Below are 20,440 nucleotides of genomic sequence, written 5' to 3'. Positions count from 1 at the left end.
CAAACAGGATTGATAAATCACTTGGAAGCAAAGTCCTTTGAAATTTAATGAGATCTTTGTAGGTCCTCTAGTATCATCCCATGAGGCAGTTTTCTTCTTTGCACTAATACTCTAAAACACAGTGCAATAGAGCTGGCGCATTGACTCTTACTCATTAAGAACTGTTTATATAATGAAATTGCAGCAGTATGATTAAGATGGACATTAACTATAGCAGAGCTTTTAAAAAGATTGGCAAAGACTGTTGGATAGTGAGTCATGAGTCTTAATGAGATCCCTGATGCCAACTGTTTGAGCAATATATGAAGTATCCGAGCCATTTTTCCGTTCCTAGCTGTATGCGAGTCTGACATTGTGTGGCACATCATGGTACTACAGGTCAACAGTTCTTCAGAGAATGACATTATGTTGGTTTTGCCACTTTGTTGCTATCCCCACCATTAGTGGCAAAATAGGAGGTATCTTCCAAATCTCTTTGCGGAGCCCTGAAGATTGCTCCATTTCCTCTTGCTTTATTCTCCTTCCTCCTATCTCAGACCTCTTATCCTAGGGATGGTCTTTAAAGCCACTCACTGTTGCTCTTTAATCAAAGGGAAGTTTGATAGCGGACTCCTTCTGCCCCCTCCCAGGAGCGGAATGCACCTGAGCATTTCTCGTTTTTGCTAAGCAAAAACATTCTCGTTCTTGTAGGTTTATTTTTTATTATCCTTGCTGCCTTACCTGCTCCTTTAAAAAAAAAAGAAAACAAAAAATATTTACCTTAAATATTTTCAGTAGTGACAGTATAAGGCCCATAGAGCCCAATCCTGCAGACCTTGGTCAAAAACCACTGTTCAGTGGGAGGGAAATGTGACAGATTAAAACTGATCTGTCATTACTTCATACTTGGAGAGTAGAAATATTGGTAAGAAGCAACAGTATGGAAATGTAACATACTTCCATTGTTGTATGCAGTGTAGTTGTAGCTGTGTCTGGCCCACAATAATCTATACTAAAAATAAAAGATGTTACCTCACCCACTTTGTCTTTCTAATATGAAATACTGTCATTTTAAAAATAAACTGGGCTTGACTTAATTTGACAAGCCCAGGCAGAAACAACTGACTTACAAACCAGGATACAGTCCCTTTGAGGCAAGAATCTGTAGCTCCCGTCCTTCATGCAATGCCAAAAACCTCCTCCGGAAACAAGTTGGGGACAGTGAACAGCAAGGCAGCCCATGGGAGCAGGTCTCGTTCAAAAAATTTGGGGCATGGAAATAGAGGCACCAGTGGAGCAAGTAGGCAGAACAGAAGGCTTCAGCAGAATTCCCTAAAACAGTTTATTTAATGCCTCAGGGTCCATGTTAGTTCTGCAGGGGGGAAATCCAGTCCTCTGTTTCCTATGAAATAAGGGGAATTCTATGAAAAATTGAGACCCGCCCCCCGCAACCTCTCCATATGGATGCAATTCTAGCGATATCATATGCAATAGCAACAAAGCATTGGAGTGATTTGTCACCAGAATCTCAGATGGAAACCATGATCTTTCATTAGGTTGTACACCTTATAGCCCCTCAACTTCAGGGCAAGGAATTCAGTGAAAGGTCTAAAACAGTTTTGGATATGGATTATGCTCATTAGAAGGTAGCAGTACACACAGCCCCAGCAAACTGTCATTTAAAAATTAGATTTTGTTTAACATCTGCTATTGATATTCCCTATATAAAAATAGTTGAAGCTATTAAAATTATGGACAGGGGATTTGTTTCAGATGTTACATGCCAATCACTGTATCAAAATACACATACACATTTGAGATGTTTTAATGGTTTCTAGTGGGAATGATATTTTCCTGAAAAGGAAATTTATGTTTTGTTTTACAATATGATACTGCCTTTCCCTTCCCCTCTATGTATCAAATGATCTCTCAAGAGCTTGGAATTCAGCCAGGTACATCCTTCCTAATTAAAGTGCATAAAAATCAAACTGTTTCCCCACTTTTGTGTTTTTCAGTTGGAATTATTCTTTAGCTCAGTGTTTCTCAACGACTGGCCCATGGACCTGCGCCGGTCCGTGGCAGTCTCCTTGCTGGTCCCTGAGATCTCCCTGACACAGTTTAGGAAGGCAGAAAGCCGGTTACTAGTGTAAAAAAGGTTGAGAAACACTGCTCTAAACATTTGACAGTTGGACATGTCTATCCCTTGTGTACCTCTGTCAATTTTACTGGAAAAACCAGGTATGCATTTCACCATTATATACCAACACAACATTCCCTCTCTCCAGGTTTCATCTGTGTATGCCCACGCCCACACAGTGCCTCCATGGCAGGAAGCCCTGCCTACTTGGCTCCTTCTGAGGAGCGAAAGGGGTTTTAATTCCCACTGATCTTTGCTTTTGAAAGCCATACTTGTCTAACTCTAATTCTAGCCAATCCCAAATGTTTACAGTTGAAACCATGGAAATCTGCCTCCTGTATTTCCCTGCTATTAGCAAGCTGGATTTGGGGCCATTATGTTTTCCAGATACATCTTTTAATGAATGTTACCAGGCAGCAGCTCTGTGAGACCTCCACAACTACCGTTATGATGCAATTTCACAATGCTTGAGTATGCTTTTTTTTTTGGCCTGGCATCAAAATTTATGCCAAAGAGGAATTTGGTGCAATGGCAGCATGTTTCTATAAGATGTGCGTAGTGGAGGAACTGATATTCCACCCACACCCACGACTGGATGAAAAGAGAACAAGCAACCAAGGACAGATCATTGTTTTGTATAAACTGAAGGTTTGCACCAAATACTACTCCATGTTTTGCAGGATGTGTTTGTGATAGATATGGAAATTTCCTGCAATATCCGGGACAAACCTTATTGAATGAAGTTAAACCTTATTTAAACCTATGTGTCATGGTGGGCCAGGAATTGAATGCAATACTATGGAGGATGAGAACAACAACCGTCCAGGGATGAAGAGCAGTGGGGGGTAATTAGACAAATTTATTCAGGTTGTAACACCTCCAAAAAGGCACCACCACAGAAAAAAACCCTGTGGGGGTTTGAAGGACAGTTCATTAGCCAAAGCCCATGTTTGAGTTGGGGTGATTTCTGGTAAGCTTATTAGCATGCGTGTAGATTTTTACTGTTTTTAATATGTTTTCTCTGTAATGCTTTCACCTTGAATGTGCTTGTTTAGAAAGAGCAGCATGTAATTTAGCTATGGGGAAATACACTGTTTATAGCCTCTGAGGAGAAAGCTAAGCAGGACTGCTTAGGCAGTCTGACTTGCTGGGAAATTCACAGGTAGGGAAATGTGTAGCCTGGAAATACCCCAGTCTGGATGGTGACCCCAAGAAATGTGACAGATGGGGAGTTTGAAGCCTATGAATGGGTGCCCTTGCTAGATCAGGGATGGGGAATAAAGCTGCAGCTACCCTGAATTGTGACAGTATTTATTCATGGTTCTTCACTAAAGATTGTTCTCAAAATTTTAACTGAATATATTTGTCTAAAAGTATGCTAGAAGATCTAGTGCTCAGGAATGCAGTGTTGTAAGTAGGTGTCCACAGGCAAAGAATAACTTGCTAGTTATAAATTCTTTCCTAGCCCTCAGTCTCCTGAAGATGTCAATACAGTGCAATTGCAAGGCTGCACAACGTATAGTATTTCTAGAATGGAGAGCAGAGGGGCCTGATCAGAGTACCTGAGAAAAGTCATTTTCCATTGAAGTAGGGGAATTGCAACATTGGTTACACTTGAGTTACACTGATATTAGTGAGGTGTCAGTCACTCAGTGAGGTTCCTAAACCTAAAATGCTCAACATTTTATTCTCTACATGTGACCCATTCACTATTTCAACAAACTGCACATACATTTAAAATATCATGAAAATAGTATCTTTAATATACAGTGTATATACTTACAATACACAATTGAAATTTGTTTATATACATTACAGGGATATTTATTTGCACCTGGTTTAAATCATCTGCCTTCAGCCTTTTACAGAGAAGCCTAAACCAGCATAGAATTCCACAAAAAAAAACCCAAAAACCCCTCCAACACTTTCATTTTATAACAGAAATGTGCTAAGCCAAAGGATTTGGATTTTTGTGTTTGTTTTCAAATGTTACCTGTGACATTCTATACCATGGGGGAGTGCCCTGTAACACCCATATTCCTCATCTGTATATAATTGTGATATTGCACATAAAGCATGCCATGTGAGGTATCGGGGAAAGGTTATGATAAGCTGAAACCCACTGTTCTATCTAAACATGTATATCTTCAGTGCATATGAAGTTATGAAATTGTGTTGTACGGTTGCCACTAAAACATGCTGTAAGTTGGGGAATCAGGTTGTATATAAGCAGAGGGCTTGTCTACACTGGCACTTTACAGCGCTGTAACTCTCTCACTCAGGGGTGTGAAAACACCCCTCCCCCTCCCGAGCGCAGCAAGTTTCAGCGCTGTAAAGCACCAGTGTAGACAGTGCTCCAGCGCTCCCAGGGCTGGTAGCTACACCCCTTGTGGCAGTGGGCTCTGCCACGACTACACAAGCCATGTTAAAGCGCTGCTGCGGCAGCACTTTAGCATTGCCAGTGTAGACTAGCCCTAAGATATAGGGAAATAAGGAAAGGAACCAACGTCCGGCAAGGTTTCAAAACAACCAACAGCCACTGTCCAGCAATGACTCACCTTCATGAGGCCATACCAAGGGAATTGCTCAACCTTGCCTTGACAATGCCCACCAGACATGCCTGGATTTGTATTCTCCAGGCACATGGGACTGACGATATAAAACAGAACACAACAGGTCCATGTGTCACCTTTCTCCTGCCCCACCTAAACAAGCAACAAAGACACTCAGAAGACCAAAGACTTCAACAGAGGAGGCTGGCCTAGGTTTCAAGGGTGAAACCTGTGTACTATGAACTGCAATATCCTGTGGGATGAGAAAAACTGCTTAATCTAATGTTGCCCAGTCTAACAGGGTTGAGAGTTTAGATTGCATGCTTATATTTTATTTTATTTTGGTAACTAACTCTGACTTTTTGCCTATCACTATAATCATTAAAATCTATCTTTTGTAGCCAATACGTTTGTTTAACTGTTTGTCTTTTCCAGCAAGTTTGCCTGAAGCATGTGGCAAATCTGCTCAGGTTTCTATTGATGAAGTGGTGAAAGAATTAATACATTTGCACTGCTCGTCTTGAGCAGTGCAAGATGGTGTATTCCTGAGGAACAGTGCTTGGAGCTGAGGGGGTTTGGTGCCTTTCCCTGTGTGATTCATGAGTGGCTCTGGGAGCATTCATGCAATCTAGCTGGCTGTTGAGCTCCACATGTGGTTGTGCTGAGTAATAACAGCACCTGGAGGGGTCTGCTGCTGCTCACTAGCAAGGCACTGTGAGAGTTCAGGGGGTACAGTGGTCTCACGGTCCCAGTCTGCACCCCGGGGAGCCCGTCACATTACCTTTTTTACTATACAAAGCACACTTAAATAGCTAAAACTAGAAGTTATTCCTGTTGCAAATAAAAATATGCAGAAGACTGCCAGAATCAAGAAGAATCATACTTGAGATTTTCAATCTGGCCATTATGAACATAGATGGTCAAATATGAACAGTTCTTAGATTATTAGGAGTTAAAGACATCATCAAGGCCTCTGAACTGATTTATTACCTAGCTATCACACAATATTAGTGACAATACAGGCAAAAACCAGTGACCTACTTGCAATTGTTATTTTTCGAGATGCAGTGCTCCATGTGGTGTGCGTGCCCTGCACAATGGTGCTGGAGAACTTTGCCTAGTAGTACCCGTAGGGGTGGCACTCACACCCTGTGGCCGTAGCCCCTCCACCCATGCTGTATAAGGGTGGTGCTGCTCATACCCCTCTCAGTTCCTCACACTGAATGTCCGAAGTACAGACTCTGATGCAGAGGGGACAGGTGGTGGGTTGGGAAATACATGTTGGTATCACAACTCAGAGAACAGGTACAGGTAAGTAACGGTCTATTCTTTGAGTAGATGCAGCTGTGTATTCCAAGTGGGTGACTCGCACACAGTACTTGCAGGAGATGGTGCCTGGCGTCTATTTAAAGAAGGACTTCAGACCTGCCTTCCCGTAAAGGCAGAGTGGTTTGCAAACATATTCAGAGGACCAAATAGCCACCCTGCAAATATCCAATATAGACCTGAAGAAGAGCTCTGTAGAAGCTAGAAAGCTTTGTCTCTCTCACACCAGAAATTGGTCCAATAAAAGGTATTACCTCACCCACCTTGTCTCTCTAATATCCTGGGACCAACACGGCTACAGCAACACTGCATACAATATAGGAATGTCATTTAGATATGCCATTGACGTCACCTGAGCTCTCGTGGAATGAGCTCATATCCCTGGAGAAAGCGTAGCCTGGAGTACTTCATATGCTGTTATGATACAGGAGTTATCCACATGGAGATTGTCTGTGGAGAGACTCCTTGACCCTTCATTCGGCCCACAGATGAAACAGACAGACAAGGTGAGGAACAGAAAGGTTTAATTGTACCCAGATAAAATGATAGACATCACCTGACATCCAATGTGTGAAGACACTGCTCCTCTGGGGTTGCACGTGGCTTGGGGAAGGACACCAGCAGTTATAACTAACATTTAAACTAAGCCTAAGGTACTACTTCATACAAGAAAAGTTCTCAGAAAACCGAGAGAAAAAGTGTGAGGTGAAGACACCACACAGGGCCTTGATTCTAGCCACTGGTGGTGAGAAGAAACTGAGGCGGTTGGCATGGTACTATCCTTATACAGCCAGGGGAGGGGCTACAGATGCAGGGTTTGAGCACTGCCTCTATGGGTACTGCTAGGCAAAGTTATCTGGCTCTGGTGCGATGGGCATGCATACACACATGCAATACACAGCTGCATCTAATCAAAGAACTCGCATTCCCCCCACCTCAGATTTCATTAGTATCCTCTAGTTTGTACTTTGAGCATTGCAAGCAATGCTACTCACACACAGGGTATGTCTACATAGCAATTAGACACCTGTAGCTGGGCCAGGCTAACCAACTTGGGCTCGTGGGGCCGTTTCATCGCTGTGTAAACTTCTGGACTCAGCTAGAGCTCAGGCTCTTGGACTCAGCGAGGTGGGAGGGTCCCAGCGCTCAGGCTCCAGCCCAAGCCTGGAAGTCTACACACCAATGAAACCGCCCAAACCCGGTGAGCCAGACGTGTTTTTTTCTTTGCTGTGTAGACATGCCCTCAAAGGCAAGTGACTGGGTGAGTTGGGTCTGTGGCCAGGTTTTTTCTCCTTCACACACCTACTAGCACGTGGATGCTAGTTCTTAGTTTCGTGTGCTCCCCTTTTTTAATGGTATAGTCAGTACTACTTCTAAGTATGCTCCTCCTATGGTCCCTAAAGAGGTCATATGCCTACCTCTGCTCCACACATGCTTGCCTTCAGCCACTACATCTTTTCCTCCAACATCCAGCTCACTGCCAGTGATAGATGCCTAAAATGTAAATAACTAGTGCTAACAGATTTTAAGTAGTAGGGAGTCAAGAAGTTGTCTCAAGAGGAAGCTGTGGCAGAAAACACTTCAAGTACTTAACAGATTTAAAATAAAGGTTTTTAAAATGTTGCATCCATTCACACAATGAGCTGTTAAACATATTGTCATGAAATAAAATCAATTAAAGATAATTAAAATGGTGATACTAACAAAATGCATACAAAATACAAAGTGCTTTAATCCATTGATTCTTAGCTGTGAAGAAAGCTTTTAAAAAAGACATTTTCCTTCTTGTATGGGATGGATCAAGTGTCTTCAGCCTCTACTTCTGTAGCACTAAACCATTAGTTTTAATACAGTAAAAGTAAAGAAAAGCTATTTGAATGCAAAGATGCACAATGAACTGATTTTAGTAAGACTTTGGTTAGTCAGACAGACAATAATATATAAGTATTTAAAGAAAACTTGAGCTACCCCTAAATCCCCCCCTCTGAAAAAAATAATTTTGTTATGGCCCCCTTACAAAAGTAGGCAAGTCCCCTCTTGGGGACAGTTGAATGCATTAGGACTTGTCTACATAGCAAAGCAAAGCACATTAGAGGGATGTGATTTGTTCAGTGCTCTAACTGTCACCTGTTAGCACAAACTAAAAGGTACCTAGTTCGCATTAACATAGTAGGGCAGATATAGTGGACAACAAGCCACAGAAAAGGATAAAAAAGGATTCAATTCAGTGTAGTGTTCTAGAATTTGCACTTTCAAAAGAAAGAAAATGACTAAAATACCAATAATTAAATAAGTATCATTGACCTGATTTTCACAAGCAAGGAAATCCAAAATCAGGGATAGAATTCTGTCGTAGGGAGGAGAAGGGGGTCTCTGATAAGCGTGCGATTTTAGCACCCAATCCTGGAGGTGCTGGATCTCTGAACTGAACTCAATAGATACACTTAGCTTTAGAAGGAAAAACACAAGCTAGTTCAAATCCACAGCAAAGAGCATAAAACTTGAGAATGACAAGAGTAAAGTCTGTGTGGAATTTAAGAATTTGCTTGTATGCAAAACACTTGTCAAAGTGCTTCACTCAATAAAACACCCAAAAGCTCTAAATTTGTGAATGTATTTCAATTGTGAATGTAATCCAGCTGTCAAGTTGTAAAAAATGCCTGGAAGCACAGAGTAGTGCGTTTCAGATAAGGAGAACATGCTAAAAATTATTCAATGTGATAAAGTTACATCTTCATAGAGGAGCCCTGTCCTATGAAGGACTGAGCGCTCTCACCTCCCATTGACTGCAAAGGAGTTGGAGGGCACTCAGCACCTCCTAGGAAAGTGGTTCTCAAACTTTTGTACTGGTGACCCCTTTCACATAGCAAGCCTCTGTGTGCAACCCCCCTTTGAAATTAGAAACACTTCTTTACATATTTAACACCATTATAAATGCTGGAGGCAATGCAGGGTTTGGGATGGAAGCTGCCAGCTCACAACCCCCCATCTGCCCACGAGCGTTCATTTTCTAATCAGAGGTGGGAATTTTAATACCGCTTTGAATCTAAGTTAGTTATAAAATGCTGCACTTTATTTAGATTTAAGCTCTTAAGGCCCAGATTTTAAAGCTATTTAGGCACTACTGTGCTCAGCATTGCAACGCCTGATTTAGGAGCCCAAATGGCATTTAGGGGTCTAAATCCCATTGGCAGTCAACAGAATTTAGACTAAGCCCTGGTCTTCACTACACGGTTAGGTTGATATAAGGCAGATAATGTCGGCCTCTGTTTGTGTACAAACTACAGCTTTGCTCCTGCTGGTGTAAGTGCCCTACTACATGAGCATAACAACTCCACGTCCAGAAGAGGCATAGGGCTTATGCTAGCGTAGTCAAGGCGACGCAGTGTCCACATACACACTGCATGACTCACATGGGCTGTTAGCTGTCATTATTGTTAATTTCACGGCTCCATACTGGAGCCATAAAATAGATTAGTCCTCCCTGTTCCCAGCCAGGCTGCTACCTGGGCTGCCCGCTTAGAGCTGGGCTGCTTCCGGGGTCCTGGCTCCACACTGGGAGCTTGGATGCACTAAGGCTCCTGGCTTCCCACTAATATAAGTCGACATAAGTTTTTAATGTAGACATGCCCTAAGTGCCTAAAATCCCTTCTGAAAATGAGTTGTTGCAATGCTGAATGCAGCAATGCCTAAAGAGCTTTAAAAATCTGGGCCCAAGTGACTTGGCGAAATCCCAATGCCCAAATACCCGTTAAAAAGCCAGGCCCATCGGTCAAGCAGGCAGCTTTCTTAAGCTATTCAGGCCTGAAAAAGTCCCCCTTTGACAATTATTAGTATATAGAAATCTAATAAAGAAATGGAAAATTAAGCCCGTGAACTACTTTTTGGAAGGAGGTGGAGGAAATATTGCACACTAATGAACTATGCATAAAGCTATCCAAGAAATCCCCAGGCAGAACAAGCCATTTCAAGGAGCACACTAAAAGTCTGATTGGCCTGCAATTGTGTGTCTCAGTTGAGACTTTGTACTTAGAACCTGCTTCTGCAAAAATGTTTATATTCCTCTTTTCTTAATGAGGGGGTGTGTGTCTCTACCCGGCAACGTAAGCCCAGGGTTCGAACTCAGGCTCAAGCCTAACTCCCCTTTTGTCTATGCACAAATTGCACCCACCCAGAGTTCAGATCCCACAGAGGTGGATGGGCTGAGCCTGAGTCAAGACACCTCCACGAGACTCATGTTCTGGGACGCTGCCAAAAGTATTGCACAATCCCCCAGATCTACTTTATTTGTCCTCTGGACAATGAAGTTTGGTGGACAGTTAAGTTTTTCCCCACACTACATCATGAACAAAGGGCTAGAGAGGCCACCTTTTTGAAGAGTGTTAGGAAGTCTGGGACATGGGGGGGGGGGGTTGGACCTTGGCCAGCATAATGCAGCGTAGACACTGGAACCCCAGGTTGGGACCCAGAGTTCAAGAATTCATAACCTGGGGTACAAATGAATGTAGATGCTCAATCCCTAGGTTAACAAACCCAGAGTCTGCTAGCTCAAGTCTACTAACCGTGGGCTTATATTGCAGTGTAGACATACTCCTAGGGGCCTGTTTCATTTTAAACTAGTCTGGTGTGGTATTGATGTATCAGAACCCTGCTTTCAAATTCCAGTATGCCATCGTCAACAAAAACAGACCAGCTGGCAAGACAGAGACAGCAATATGCATTCAACTGTACTCAAAGCCCAGATGCTGTGCGCTTTTTAATGTCCTGAAACCCATTTCAGATGCCTGAATGTTATCAAGACTGCAACCCCTCAAACCTTTTCCAAGAGCAACAAGTGTACCAAACAAATACTTTTAAGTAAATGTAAAGTTTGAGCCTTCCAATGTGGAATATGTCCATGTGATTTAGTTAGGGCTAACAAATAGTAATTACACCCTAGATAGCCCTAAGGACAGACTAGGATTTAACTCTGAACAGTATTTGAGTTCATCCAATTTAGACTTACTTGCACTGCAAAAATATAATCAGTAAATGTAAATGTTGACTAATTTTAAAACCCCAATTAACAGAAACAACAAAAAGCAGCTAGAGATAGACAGTCATTGATTTGTTGCATCAATCTTCCATTTGTCAAATGTTACAATTATAAACTGTCTTTGGGGCAGGGAATTTCTATTAATTTTTTGTTAGATGGATGTTTAGCACCCACCAAAATAGGGCCTTTGTCCCCCACTGGGACTTCTGGATGCTACTGCAATACAAAGAATAAACCTGCCTTTTGCACTAAGGCATGATCTGAGATTTGTCCAGGTCACAGATAACATTTTGATTGTTTATAGGTATACCCCTTTTTGTGCCTTAGAGTGGCTGAGAAGTCGTTTTAAATCAGTCTCTCAAATCTTTGTCTGCCCTCTGCCTATTCTCAGTACTTCCACTATTCTCCCCCCAATGGCAAAAGTTAATTTTGTGTGTGTCAAAAAACATTCTCACCCCCGCTCGGGCTACTGTACCGCAGGTGAAGGAGCCAGAACAATGTTAAGGCACTCTAATGTCTCTGGGTCTGGCCAGGGCTGAATCCCCCTAGTTCAGGAATTGAGGAGGCTAGCCATAGGCTATCTTTGAGGATCTCCTTGCAAATCCTGGCATCAGGCTGTGCCAAAGCAGGGCATAACAGGGCAGGCGGGTGTGGGCTATGCAGGGCAGAAGCAGCTCTGCTGCCCATAGGCAGACAGCGACAGGCTGCTGAGGGCTGCCTAAGTTATTGACCAGGTTCACTCTGGCCCCCAAGCAGCCCAGAATTGTAAGGGCTGCAAACGTGGCTGTAAACCATCTTAGCCTCCCCAGATTCTCCTAGTTCTGTGCTGGGTCTTAGGGCTTGTCTTTACTATGGGCTAAATCGGTGCTGCTGCGATCGATGCAGGTACATCGATTTAGTGGGTCTGGTGAAGACATAAGTCGATGGGAGAGCACTCTCCTGTTGACTTTTTAATTAATCCACCTCAACTGGAGGTGGAGGCTATGTTGACAGGAGAGCGTCTCCCATTGACATAGCATGGTATATACACCACATTAAGTTGATGCAAGCTATGTAATTTACATAATTTAACTAATGTAACTTACATTGACTTACAGCATTAGTGTAGACAAGGCCTTAGAGAGACAGCACAGACTCTCACCCAATGTATTTAATCCTCTCTCTACATTTCAGTGTCCGTACAGTTACAGGGAGTTAGTGTGTTTTTGTACCTCAGCAATGATTTAGTTCAAGGGGACTCTGTACAAGTGCAACTATCTGCCTGCATAGATCTTATTGCAGAGTCAGGGTGAGTTCATGGAGCTCATCAGAACAGTAAGATCAATCAAATTGGGTTTCTTTCTCCTAGCCATGGGGACATGGAATGACTGAATTAACTAAAGGCTCAACTTGCTACATGCCACGTAGGGATCTGTCAAAGAAACATGTGAACTGATTTGGTGAAGAAGCTGCCTTTCCCATGAGAAATCAGCATGACCTAGTGGTCATACTACTAAGCGACTCATTTGATAACAAAACACCTTTTGAAATGTATGGATCATGAACTCTTCATTGGTTTAGGGCAAGAACAGAATGGTTCAGAGTAGCAAACATTTTTCCCCATGGTTAACCAGATAAGCAGGCTCTTTATTTTCAGGAACACTAAACTTTATTTATTTATTTCATATATAAGTGTTTTACTGAGAAGCAGTAACATGGCAAATGTATCTAGGTAGTCATGAAGATACTTTGGTAAAATTATCCTGCAAAATATACTGTTTTAGTGGCATTTCAAAGGATGTTTAAAACTCGTTAAAAAGTTCAGATACAATGTTAAAAATGATATTTTATAGGTTTGATCATATCCTTTATTAACAGTAGAAAAGGAAAAACTAAGTCATGGCATGTTGCCAATAATCTTAACAGAAATAACCTCAAAAGAAATGCATTTCTTGCTGTTAACACAAAACTGTAAACTGAAGTTGTGTGTGGTCTTTCATATTAATTGTTCAGTAATAAATACTATGTCTTGACAGACTACATGAGTAAAAATTAATTCCCTTAACGTCCAGTTTTTAGCAGCTGCTGAATGTTCAGTGATGCACAAGGCACACCTCTACGGGTTCTCTACATTTTTATTGACATATAAAAATCTGTTCACCACTCTAAAACTTTATCTGCATAGTAAGAATTTCTTCCACTATTATTTACAGAAAGGGCTTTTAGTGCAAAAACAGGAAATGACGTACTAGCCCCAGCATTGTAGCACGTCTCTCACACAGTTTCATTAAACATCAGTCAGAATCACTGGACTACATCTTCGGCCGCCAGCCATTAATGAACTGCAGTATTTTCTTAACCTGCAATTTGCTTAGCTTAAAGTCCTCAGAAAGGATCTCTTCTGTAAGCTGAACAAGTAAATTGCCATCAATCTTCTCTGTAACAAAGAATAATATGACATCTTCTGATAAACCAATAAACCTCAGAGATTTAGATACTTCCTCTATTGAGAGCCCGGAAAGGTCTGTAGGTGGTTGCCAGGGAGAGCCATCGCCACAAGATCTTGGTGCTAACTGAAGGTGAAGGGGAGACGAAAAAGGGTAAGAAACAGAGAAAACATTCTGCATGTCTTTTTTAACAGGATATTGATCTACTGAGAGGTCTGGCGAACCAGTCTGAGATTCTTCCTCTGCACCATCTATTTTCAGAGGCAGAGGAGAAGTGTCTAGAACTGGCTTCTCATCCTTGGATTTTGGCGCACGAGGAGGTAAGGCAGGGCACGAATGACTCTGCTTTGCATTGCTGACGGCCAGATTTTTCTCATCAGTGCATTCTAAAGAGTAGCTTGCTGACTTTGGACAACTGGAGATGGTGTTGCTGAACTCTGTTGTGGCCAACTGTGTGTACCCAGCAGGGAGTTCACACCCATCAAAGTCAAAAGTAAAAGAGGCTGGACAGTTTCTCTTTGGTGTGGCTGGAGTCTTCTGTCTTGGATAACTATAACTCCTGCTTGGATCCAGCAGAAAATCGTTTCTGTTTAAGTCTTCGGCAGTTCCAGAAAAACGGTTTGGCCAGGACAACCTAGAAGACAGAGCTTCAGCTGAAGGGCTTCCAAAAGGCATTTTGCTGTCAGGCTCTTTTGATTCGGTTTTCATCATGTTGCAAGGGTAGCAAGAAACAGGGTCACTCTCAGGTGGATTTGTTGTGTCACCTTCTGTGATGCTGCTTAAAAAACAGAGCAAAAAATAACATTTGACATTTAACATTTGAAAAAGCTCACCTAAGTTTATTATTAACATTGTTATTCTTTGTGCACATCTGCAGTTCTTGGCACTAGCCTGAATGAGAGATGCCCAAGTACCCAAGGATATCATTAGAAAGACTGTTGGCCTGGTTCTTCCAGCTCAAGTAAAAGCAGGAAACACCAAAAGACTCAAAAGAAACTACATACTATTTCTCAAATTTCATCCATTCCCCCCAGAACCCCAATCTTGCTTTTTATACCAAGCACCATGGTATCGGAGTACTTCTACAACCTTACATACATACATAGCATCTTCTACTACTATATTTTATTACTAATAGTAAATATTGCTATTTACTAATGGTCTCAATCAGAATAGCATTCCCATTGTACTGGGCAAATAATCCAAGCCTTGAAAGGTTTACAATCTAAACTTGCTGCAATACTCTGTCAGACAGGATCAGTGCTTAATTTATGCCAGGGCTTGCCAGGGATGAGCCCCAGCACCTCTAGGCTTGGCAGTTCATAGCCCCAGCACCTCAGGGCTAGCCATGTCAGTTATGAAAGAAAACCAATTGCTCGAGTCCTGCCACCTAATAGCTTGAGACCCGGCACCTCTTTCATTACAAATTAAGCGCTGGACAGGATCCATGAAAGTCACTTATGTGAGAAGTACACAACCAACCACACTTACACAACATAATACAGATCAAGTAAAACAATAGCAATAATAAAAGTTAAATAAATAATTTGCAAGCAAGTTAGCTATGAAGCCAACTGCCTCTTCCTTTCAAGTGCACTTTAAGAAGGATAGTCCTAAATAGTAAATTAAGCTCAGGAACAGATAATTTATATCCAAGAGTGCTGGAGGGATTTAAGAATTAAGGAGTAAAGTTGCTAACTAAACTATGTAATGTCCTATTAAAATCAGGTATATGACAGAGGACAGGAGAGTAGCAAATGTTTTAGCTATCTTTTTTTTTTAAAAAAAAGTGCTTGGGGGTAATCCTAGGAATGACAGACCAGTCAGCCTTCCTTCAGTAGTAGGGAAACTGGAAAAGTTATAATGAACAGAATTATTTACAAAATACCTACATGTACAGCAGAGACAAACAAGCACAGTGGTGGAAAGAGTCATTTGAATTTTTCATACACTTAACTAGGCTTGGAAGGACTGGGTTTTTAATTAGTAAATGTGAGTAAATGTCAATTTCACAATACACACACACACACACACACACACACACACACACACACAGATGAAAAAAATATTTCCATCAACAATAAGCATTTTTCTTTAACTATCCGTCAATTTTGACACTTGAGAACTTAGAGATTTATTTAAGGCTATTTATTTTATATATTTTGGCATGTAATGTTGACAATTTGTTTTTTGATGGTTATAAATAAGGGCCTACTTGAATTGTGGGTTGATCTTCAATCATGGCTGGGTTGTAGACAAGACATGGAAAATAGTGGAAAAGTGATAATAGACCTTTATTAATAGCTGTAATTTGGAAAAGCCAAGAAAATTTAAGAAAAATTTGCTGGAACGATATAACATATGGACTATATGGATATATAGACTATAAGGTAGATAGAAAGCTGGCTAGATTGTCGGGCTCAACGGGTAGTGATCAATGGCTCCATGTCTAGTTGGCAGCCGGTATCAAGCGGAGTGCCCCAGGGGTCGGTCCTGGGGCCGGTTTTGTTCAACATCTTTATTAATGATCTGGATGATGGGATGAATTGCACCCTCAGAAAGTTCGCAGATTACACTAACCTGAGGGGAGAGATAGATATGATGGAGGGTAGGGATAGGATCCAGAGTGACCTAGACAAATTGGAGAATTGGGCCAAAAGAAATCTGATGAGGTTCAACAAGGACAAGTGCAGAGTTCTGCACTTAGGATGGAAGAATCCCATGCACTGCTACAGACAATGGACTGAGCGGCTAGACAGCAGTTCTGCAGAAAGGGACCTGGGGATTACAGTGGACGAGAAGCTGGATATGAGTCAGCAGTGTGCCCTTGTTGCCAAGAAGGCAAACAGCATATTAGGCTGTATTAGTAGGAGCATTGCCAGTGGATCAAGGTAAGTGATTATTCCTCTCTATTTAGCCCTGGGGAGGCCACACCTGGAGTACTGTGTTCAATTTTGGTTCCCCCACTACAGAAGGAATGTGGACAAATTGAAGAGAGTCCAGCGGAGGGCAACTAAAATGATTAGGGGGCTGGGCACATGATTTATGAGGAGAGGCTGAGGGAACTGGGGTTATTTAGTCTGCAGAAGAGAAGAGTGAGGTGGGATTTGATATTTGAACTACCTGAAAGGGGGTTCCAAAGAGGATGGAGCTTGGCTGATCTCAGTGGTGGTAGATAGCAGAACAAGAATCAATGGTTTCAAGTTGCAATGGAGGTGGCATAGGTTGGATATTAGGAAACACTATTTCACTAGGAGGGTGGTGAAGCACTGGAATGGGTTACTTAGGGAGGTTGTTGAATCTCCATTCTTCAAGGTTTTTAAGACTCGGCTTGACAAAGCCTTGGCTGGGATGATTTAGTTGAGGTTGTTCCTGCTTTGAGCAGGGGATTGGACTAGATGACCTCCTGAGGTCTCTTCCAACCCTAATATTCTATGAATCTAACATTCATGTTATGCCTGCTAATTTTTTTTTTGATAATCAGACATTTTGCTGCACTTCAGAATCATAGAACAGGACAGAGGACCACCCTCCTGGTCTGAGTTAGCATGGTAATTCCAACACAAATTAGCTTCATAGTTTACGACCTGCATCTAAATAAATTTATTTCAATACAAATGTTTAAGAGCAATGTACAAAGCGTGGGTGATGATAAAAATGTTGCTAGGATATTTAATAAGATTTTGCACAGAGTTACTGTTGCATATACAAACTAATTTTACTATTTTCGGGCTCACATGTTTACCCCCTGGTGTTAACCTTCTCTTCAGATTAAAACAGATTTTGTTTTAAATTAAGTGTTATATAGAATTGTATATGATTCTCTTGAAATTTAGGACAGATTATCTTGTACCCTTCACACCTGTAGTAATATACGTAATATTAAGTAATAATTTTCATGTATTTTATAATAAATTAACAATTTCTGCTTATGTGAGTTTTCTTTGCCTTGAGTATTTTAAAAAAGAAAGAGTTACTTCACCAAGTTAACTCCTAACAGGAAGCAGTGACACCAACATGCATCATATGTTAACAGAAAACTTAAAAACATTCATCAGGCTAATTTCAGAATAGTTAAAAATGTAAAAATTCATAGACAAACAGTATTTTCCTACAGAGGGAAATATTTGGATTTCATAGCTCAAATACATACATGTTGTGCAGTCCTGAAGAATAGTAAGACAGCGTAGGGCTAGGAGAACGAGTCTGTTGCCGTGCTGGTTTGATTGTGCGAGGAGGAATGGAAGGACTGGTGGACGAGGGCTTTGAACTTCGTGGTGGAACAGGTGGAGCATTGAGGAGCCTGCATTCCTCTCTTACCTATATTTGAAAAAAACATTTAGCAAATAGCTTGAGAACCCAAGTAACAACATTCTGCGCCCGATGGAACTGTCAGTTCAGGTTTCTACCTTGGAAGGAAATAATAAAAAGGAAGGAGCAGAAAACGCTAGTGGTAAACAATACTTTATCGCTAAATATATGTCTGTCTTAAGTACCCACTAGAGGAGTCAGAAGTTTACAAGACGTTTGCAACCAGAAGGTCTTATTACTGGCAAAGTAAAGTTATTAGTGTATGTTTTTATGTACTTTTATTTCACTAGTTTTACATCTGTTCATTCAAAAGAATGAAGATTGAAATTGTTTAAAGGAAACTTTAAGCAGTGTAGAAGGTTAGACTGATCATTTCAGGTACTGTAGGGGAATGAGTCATTTGAAAAAAATCTGTTTGCTAATGCAGTTTAGTTAGTTGTAGTGATCCCTCCTAAGATAGGAAGTGACAATATCTAAATAGGTTTTAATGCTTAATGACATAGCTTAGAATTAGTACTGAAAAAGCCACCACACCCTGAGCTAGTTCCCACCTTCTATCACTCAGATACACTTCTACTATTGTATGCCACATGTACCATTGGATACATTTGATTAACACTCCAGAGCAGATGCATTAGCATTGCAGAACTGAAACAGACAAGTTGGGATATCTGACACTTTATTCCGGTTGCCATTTTCACTTTTTGCTGTTCTGTCTTGCATTCTTGCTCTAGTGCAGGGGTGGGCAAACTTTTTGGCCCGAGGGCCACATCGGGGTTGCAAAATGGTATGGAGGGCTGGGTAGGGAAGGCTGCGCCTCCCCAAACAGCCTGGCCCCCTCCCCCATCTGTCCCCTCTTACTTCCCGCCTCGACTGCCCCCCTTAAAACCCCCAACTCATCCAACCCCCCCTGCTCCTTGTCTCCTGCCCGCCCCCCCCCCCGGGATCCCTGTCCCTAACTGCCCCCCCAGGATCCCACTCCCTATCCAACCCCCCCTGCTCCCTGTCTCCTGATTGCCCGTCCTCCGAACCTCCATCCCATCCAAATGCCCCGTCCCCTGACTGCTCCCCAGGACCTCCTGCCCCTTATCCAACCCTTCGCCCCCTCATCATGCCACTTGGAGCAGCAGGACAGGCTTATTGGAAAGCCTGGGAGATGGGCGGGTGCAAGCCATGCTGCCCAAGCGGCGGTGTGGCTGCGGGAGAGGGGGGACAGTGGAGGAGGGGCTGGGAGCTCAGGGGCCTGGCAGGATGGTCCCACAGGCCACATTATAGTTTGCCCACCTCTGCTCTAGTGGTTTTGATGGAAAATATGTGTAAGTTTTTTGTGCCATCCAGCAGAGGGCGCATTGTAACCAGTCCTGCCTTCCCTGCCATCCTTAACCACAAAGTACAAACACCTTCATATACCCTGACCTACAATTAAGGAAGTCTATTTCTACTTCTAATACCAGAGCTGCCATAGAAGCTCAGGGGAATTAACAAGGCAACTGAACTTAATATACCCTTGCTCTCAGTCTTCATTCATTTTGCTGAAAGAGGGTTTAGGTTTATCATAAGAATGCACATCTTTACAGGTATATTATAGGTTAGGTCTGACAGCGAGTTCTTGATTTTAGCTCTACTGAAATCCAGATGTACTTTAGAAGCCAAGTACTGAAAGCATTAGTGTAACCCCTAAAAGTGACCTATTACACCACATTACATTTAAATGAGTGAATGGCCTTAATTATTTTTCCTTCTATTTGTGGTGTAAAGTAAAAATGGACTCAAGGCTCCAAGCTCAAAAAGGGAGTTAGATATACTCCAGTGTTTGCAGGGAGGAGGTGGTGGGAGGGGGGGGGAGGGAAAGAAAGAGAAATTCAGCGAGCAAAAGCACCAGCAACATATGCAACATGAATGGCAAAGGAGCCTGATAAAATACAAACTCATTCTGTTAGGTTGGATTTTGAGCAAAAGAAACATCTCCATCTCCCACCAGTATCACAGCTACAGTCAATGCAGTGGCCAAACTGTCATAATCAGAGCAGTTTTCATAATTCTTGACTATTGGTGCATTATTGTAATTATTCTTCCTTTATCAAAGTTTTGGTTTGGGCCCATTTCTAGTTAGAAGAACCCAGAGGAACTTTCCTCATAGAATGGACCAACAGGTTAAGGACTCAAAGACTTTTGAAGGAGAGTAATTTTACTCACATGATTAGTTCCACTGAATAAGTTTATTCAGAGTAAAAGTTACTCATACATACATGTAATGACCCCCACCACAGGTAAAATCAAGCCCTTCATATACTGCATCCAGCCTGTTAAATATGTAACGGAGCAAAGAAAATTGTCATTTTTAAGTGGACATTGTATTTTTAAGTTTAAGAACACTGCAGAACTAACAGTTTGGCAACATTGCAACATGCAATTAGTGTTTAAAGTGATTGAATTTATTTAAAAAAAATATAAATGTGGAAACGTTTGCAATTTACTTCAATGCTTCCCGAAATGCAATAACCTGTTTAATACTTACATTAAAAAGGAAATCAGGGACTGGGAAATTTCAGTACATTTCTTTCTCAAATCAAAGCAAGTTAAAGTGACAGGAAATGCCCAACAGCACAAATGCTTAAATAAATCTGGCTCTAAGGGCTCTTATTTGCTCTCTTGTTAAAAAAAACTGGAATCA

At 41.7% G+C, this 20,440-nt stretch overlaps 1 protein-coding gene across 4 annotated transcripts in view; it reads right to left on the bottom strand.

Annotated features, from left to right (window-relative positions):
- Positions 1-12,848: 12,848 nt before the first annotated feature.
- GAREM1 (GRB2 associated regulator of MAPK1 subtype 1) overlaps positions 12,849-20,440 on the bottom strand; it is a 133,388-nt gene continuing 125,796 nt past the window's right edge. For 3 of the 4 annotated variants that reach the window (XM_038393152.2, XM_043507918.1, XM_043507919.1), the window contains 2 exons: positions 17,609-17,775; positions 12,849-14,233 (listed from right to left, as the gene is read on the bottom strand). In XM_038393152.2, coding sequence (XP_038249080.1) covers positions 13,321-14,233; positions 17,609-17,775 — 1,080 coding nt within the window. In that variant the 3' untranslated portion in view covers positions 12,849-13,320. The remainder of the gene's footprint in view (positions 14,234-17,608; positions 17,776-20,440) is intronic. The other variant, XM_038393153.2, reaches the window with a different exon arrangement.

This window comes from Dermochelys coriacea, chromosome 2 (assembly GCF_009764565.3).
Source record: "Dermochelys coriacea isolate rDerCor1 chromosome 2, rDerCor1.pri.v4, whole genome shotgun sequence".
Lineage (NCBI taxonomy): Eukaryota > Metazoa > Chordata > Testudines > Dermochelyidae > Dermochelys > Dermochelys coriacea.
This window is presented reverse-complemented; position numbering and strand designations above follow the sequence as displayed.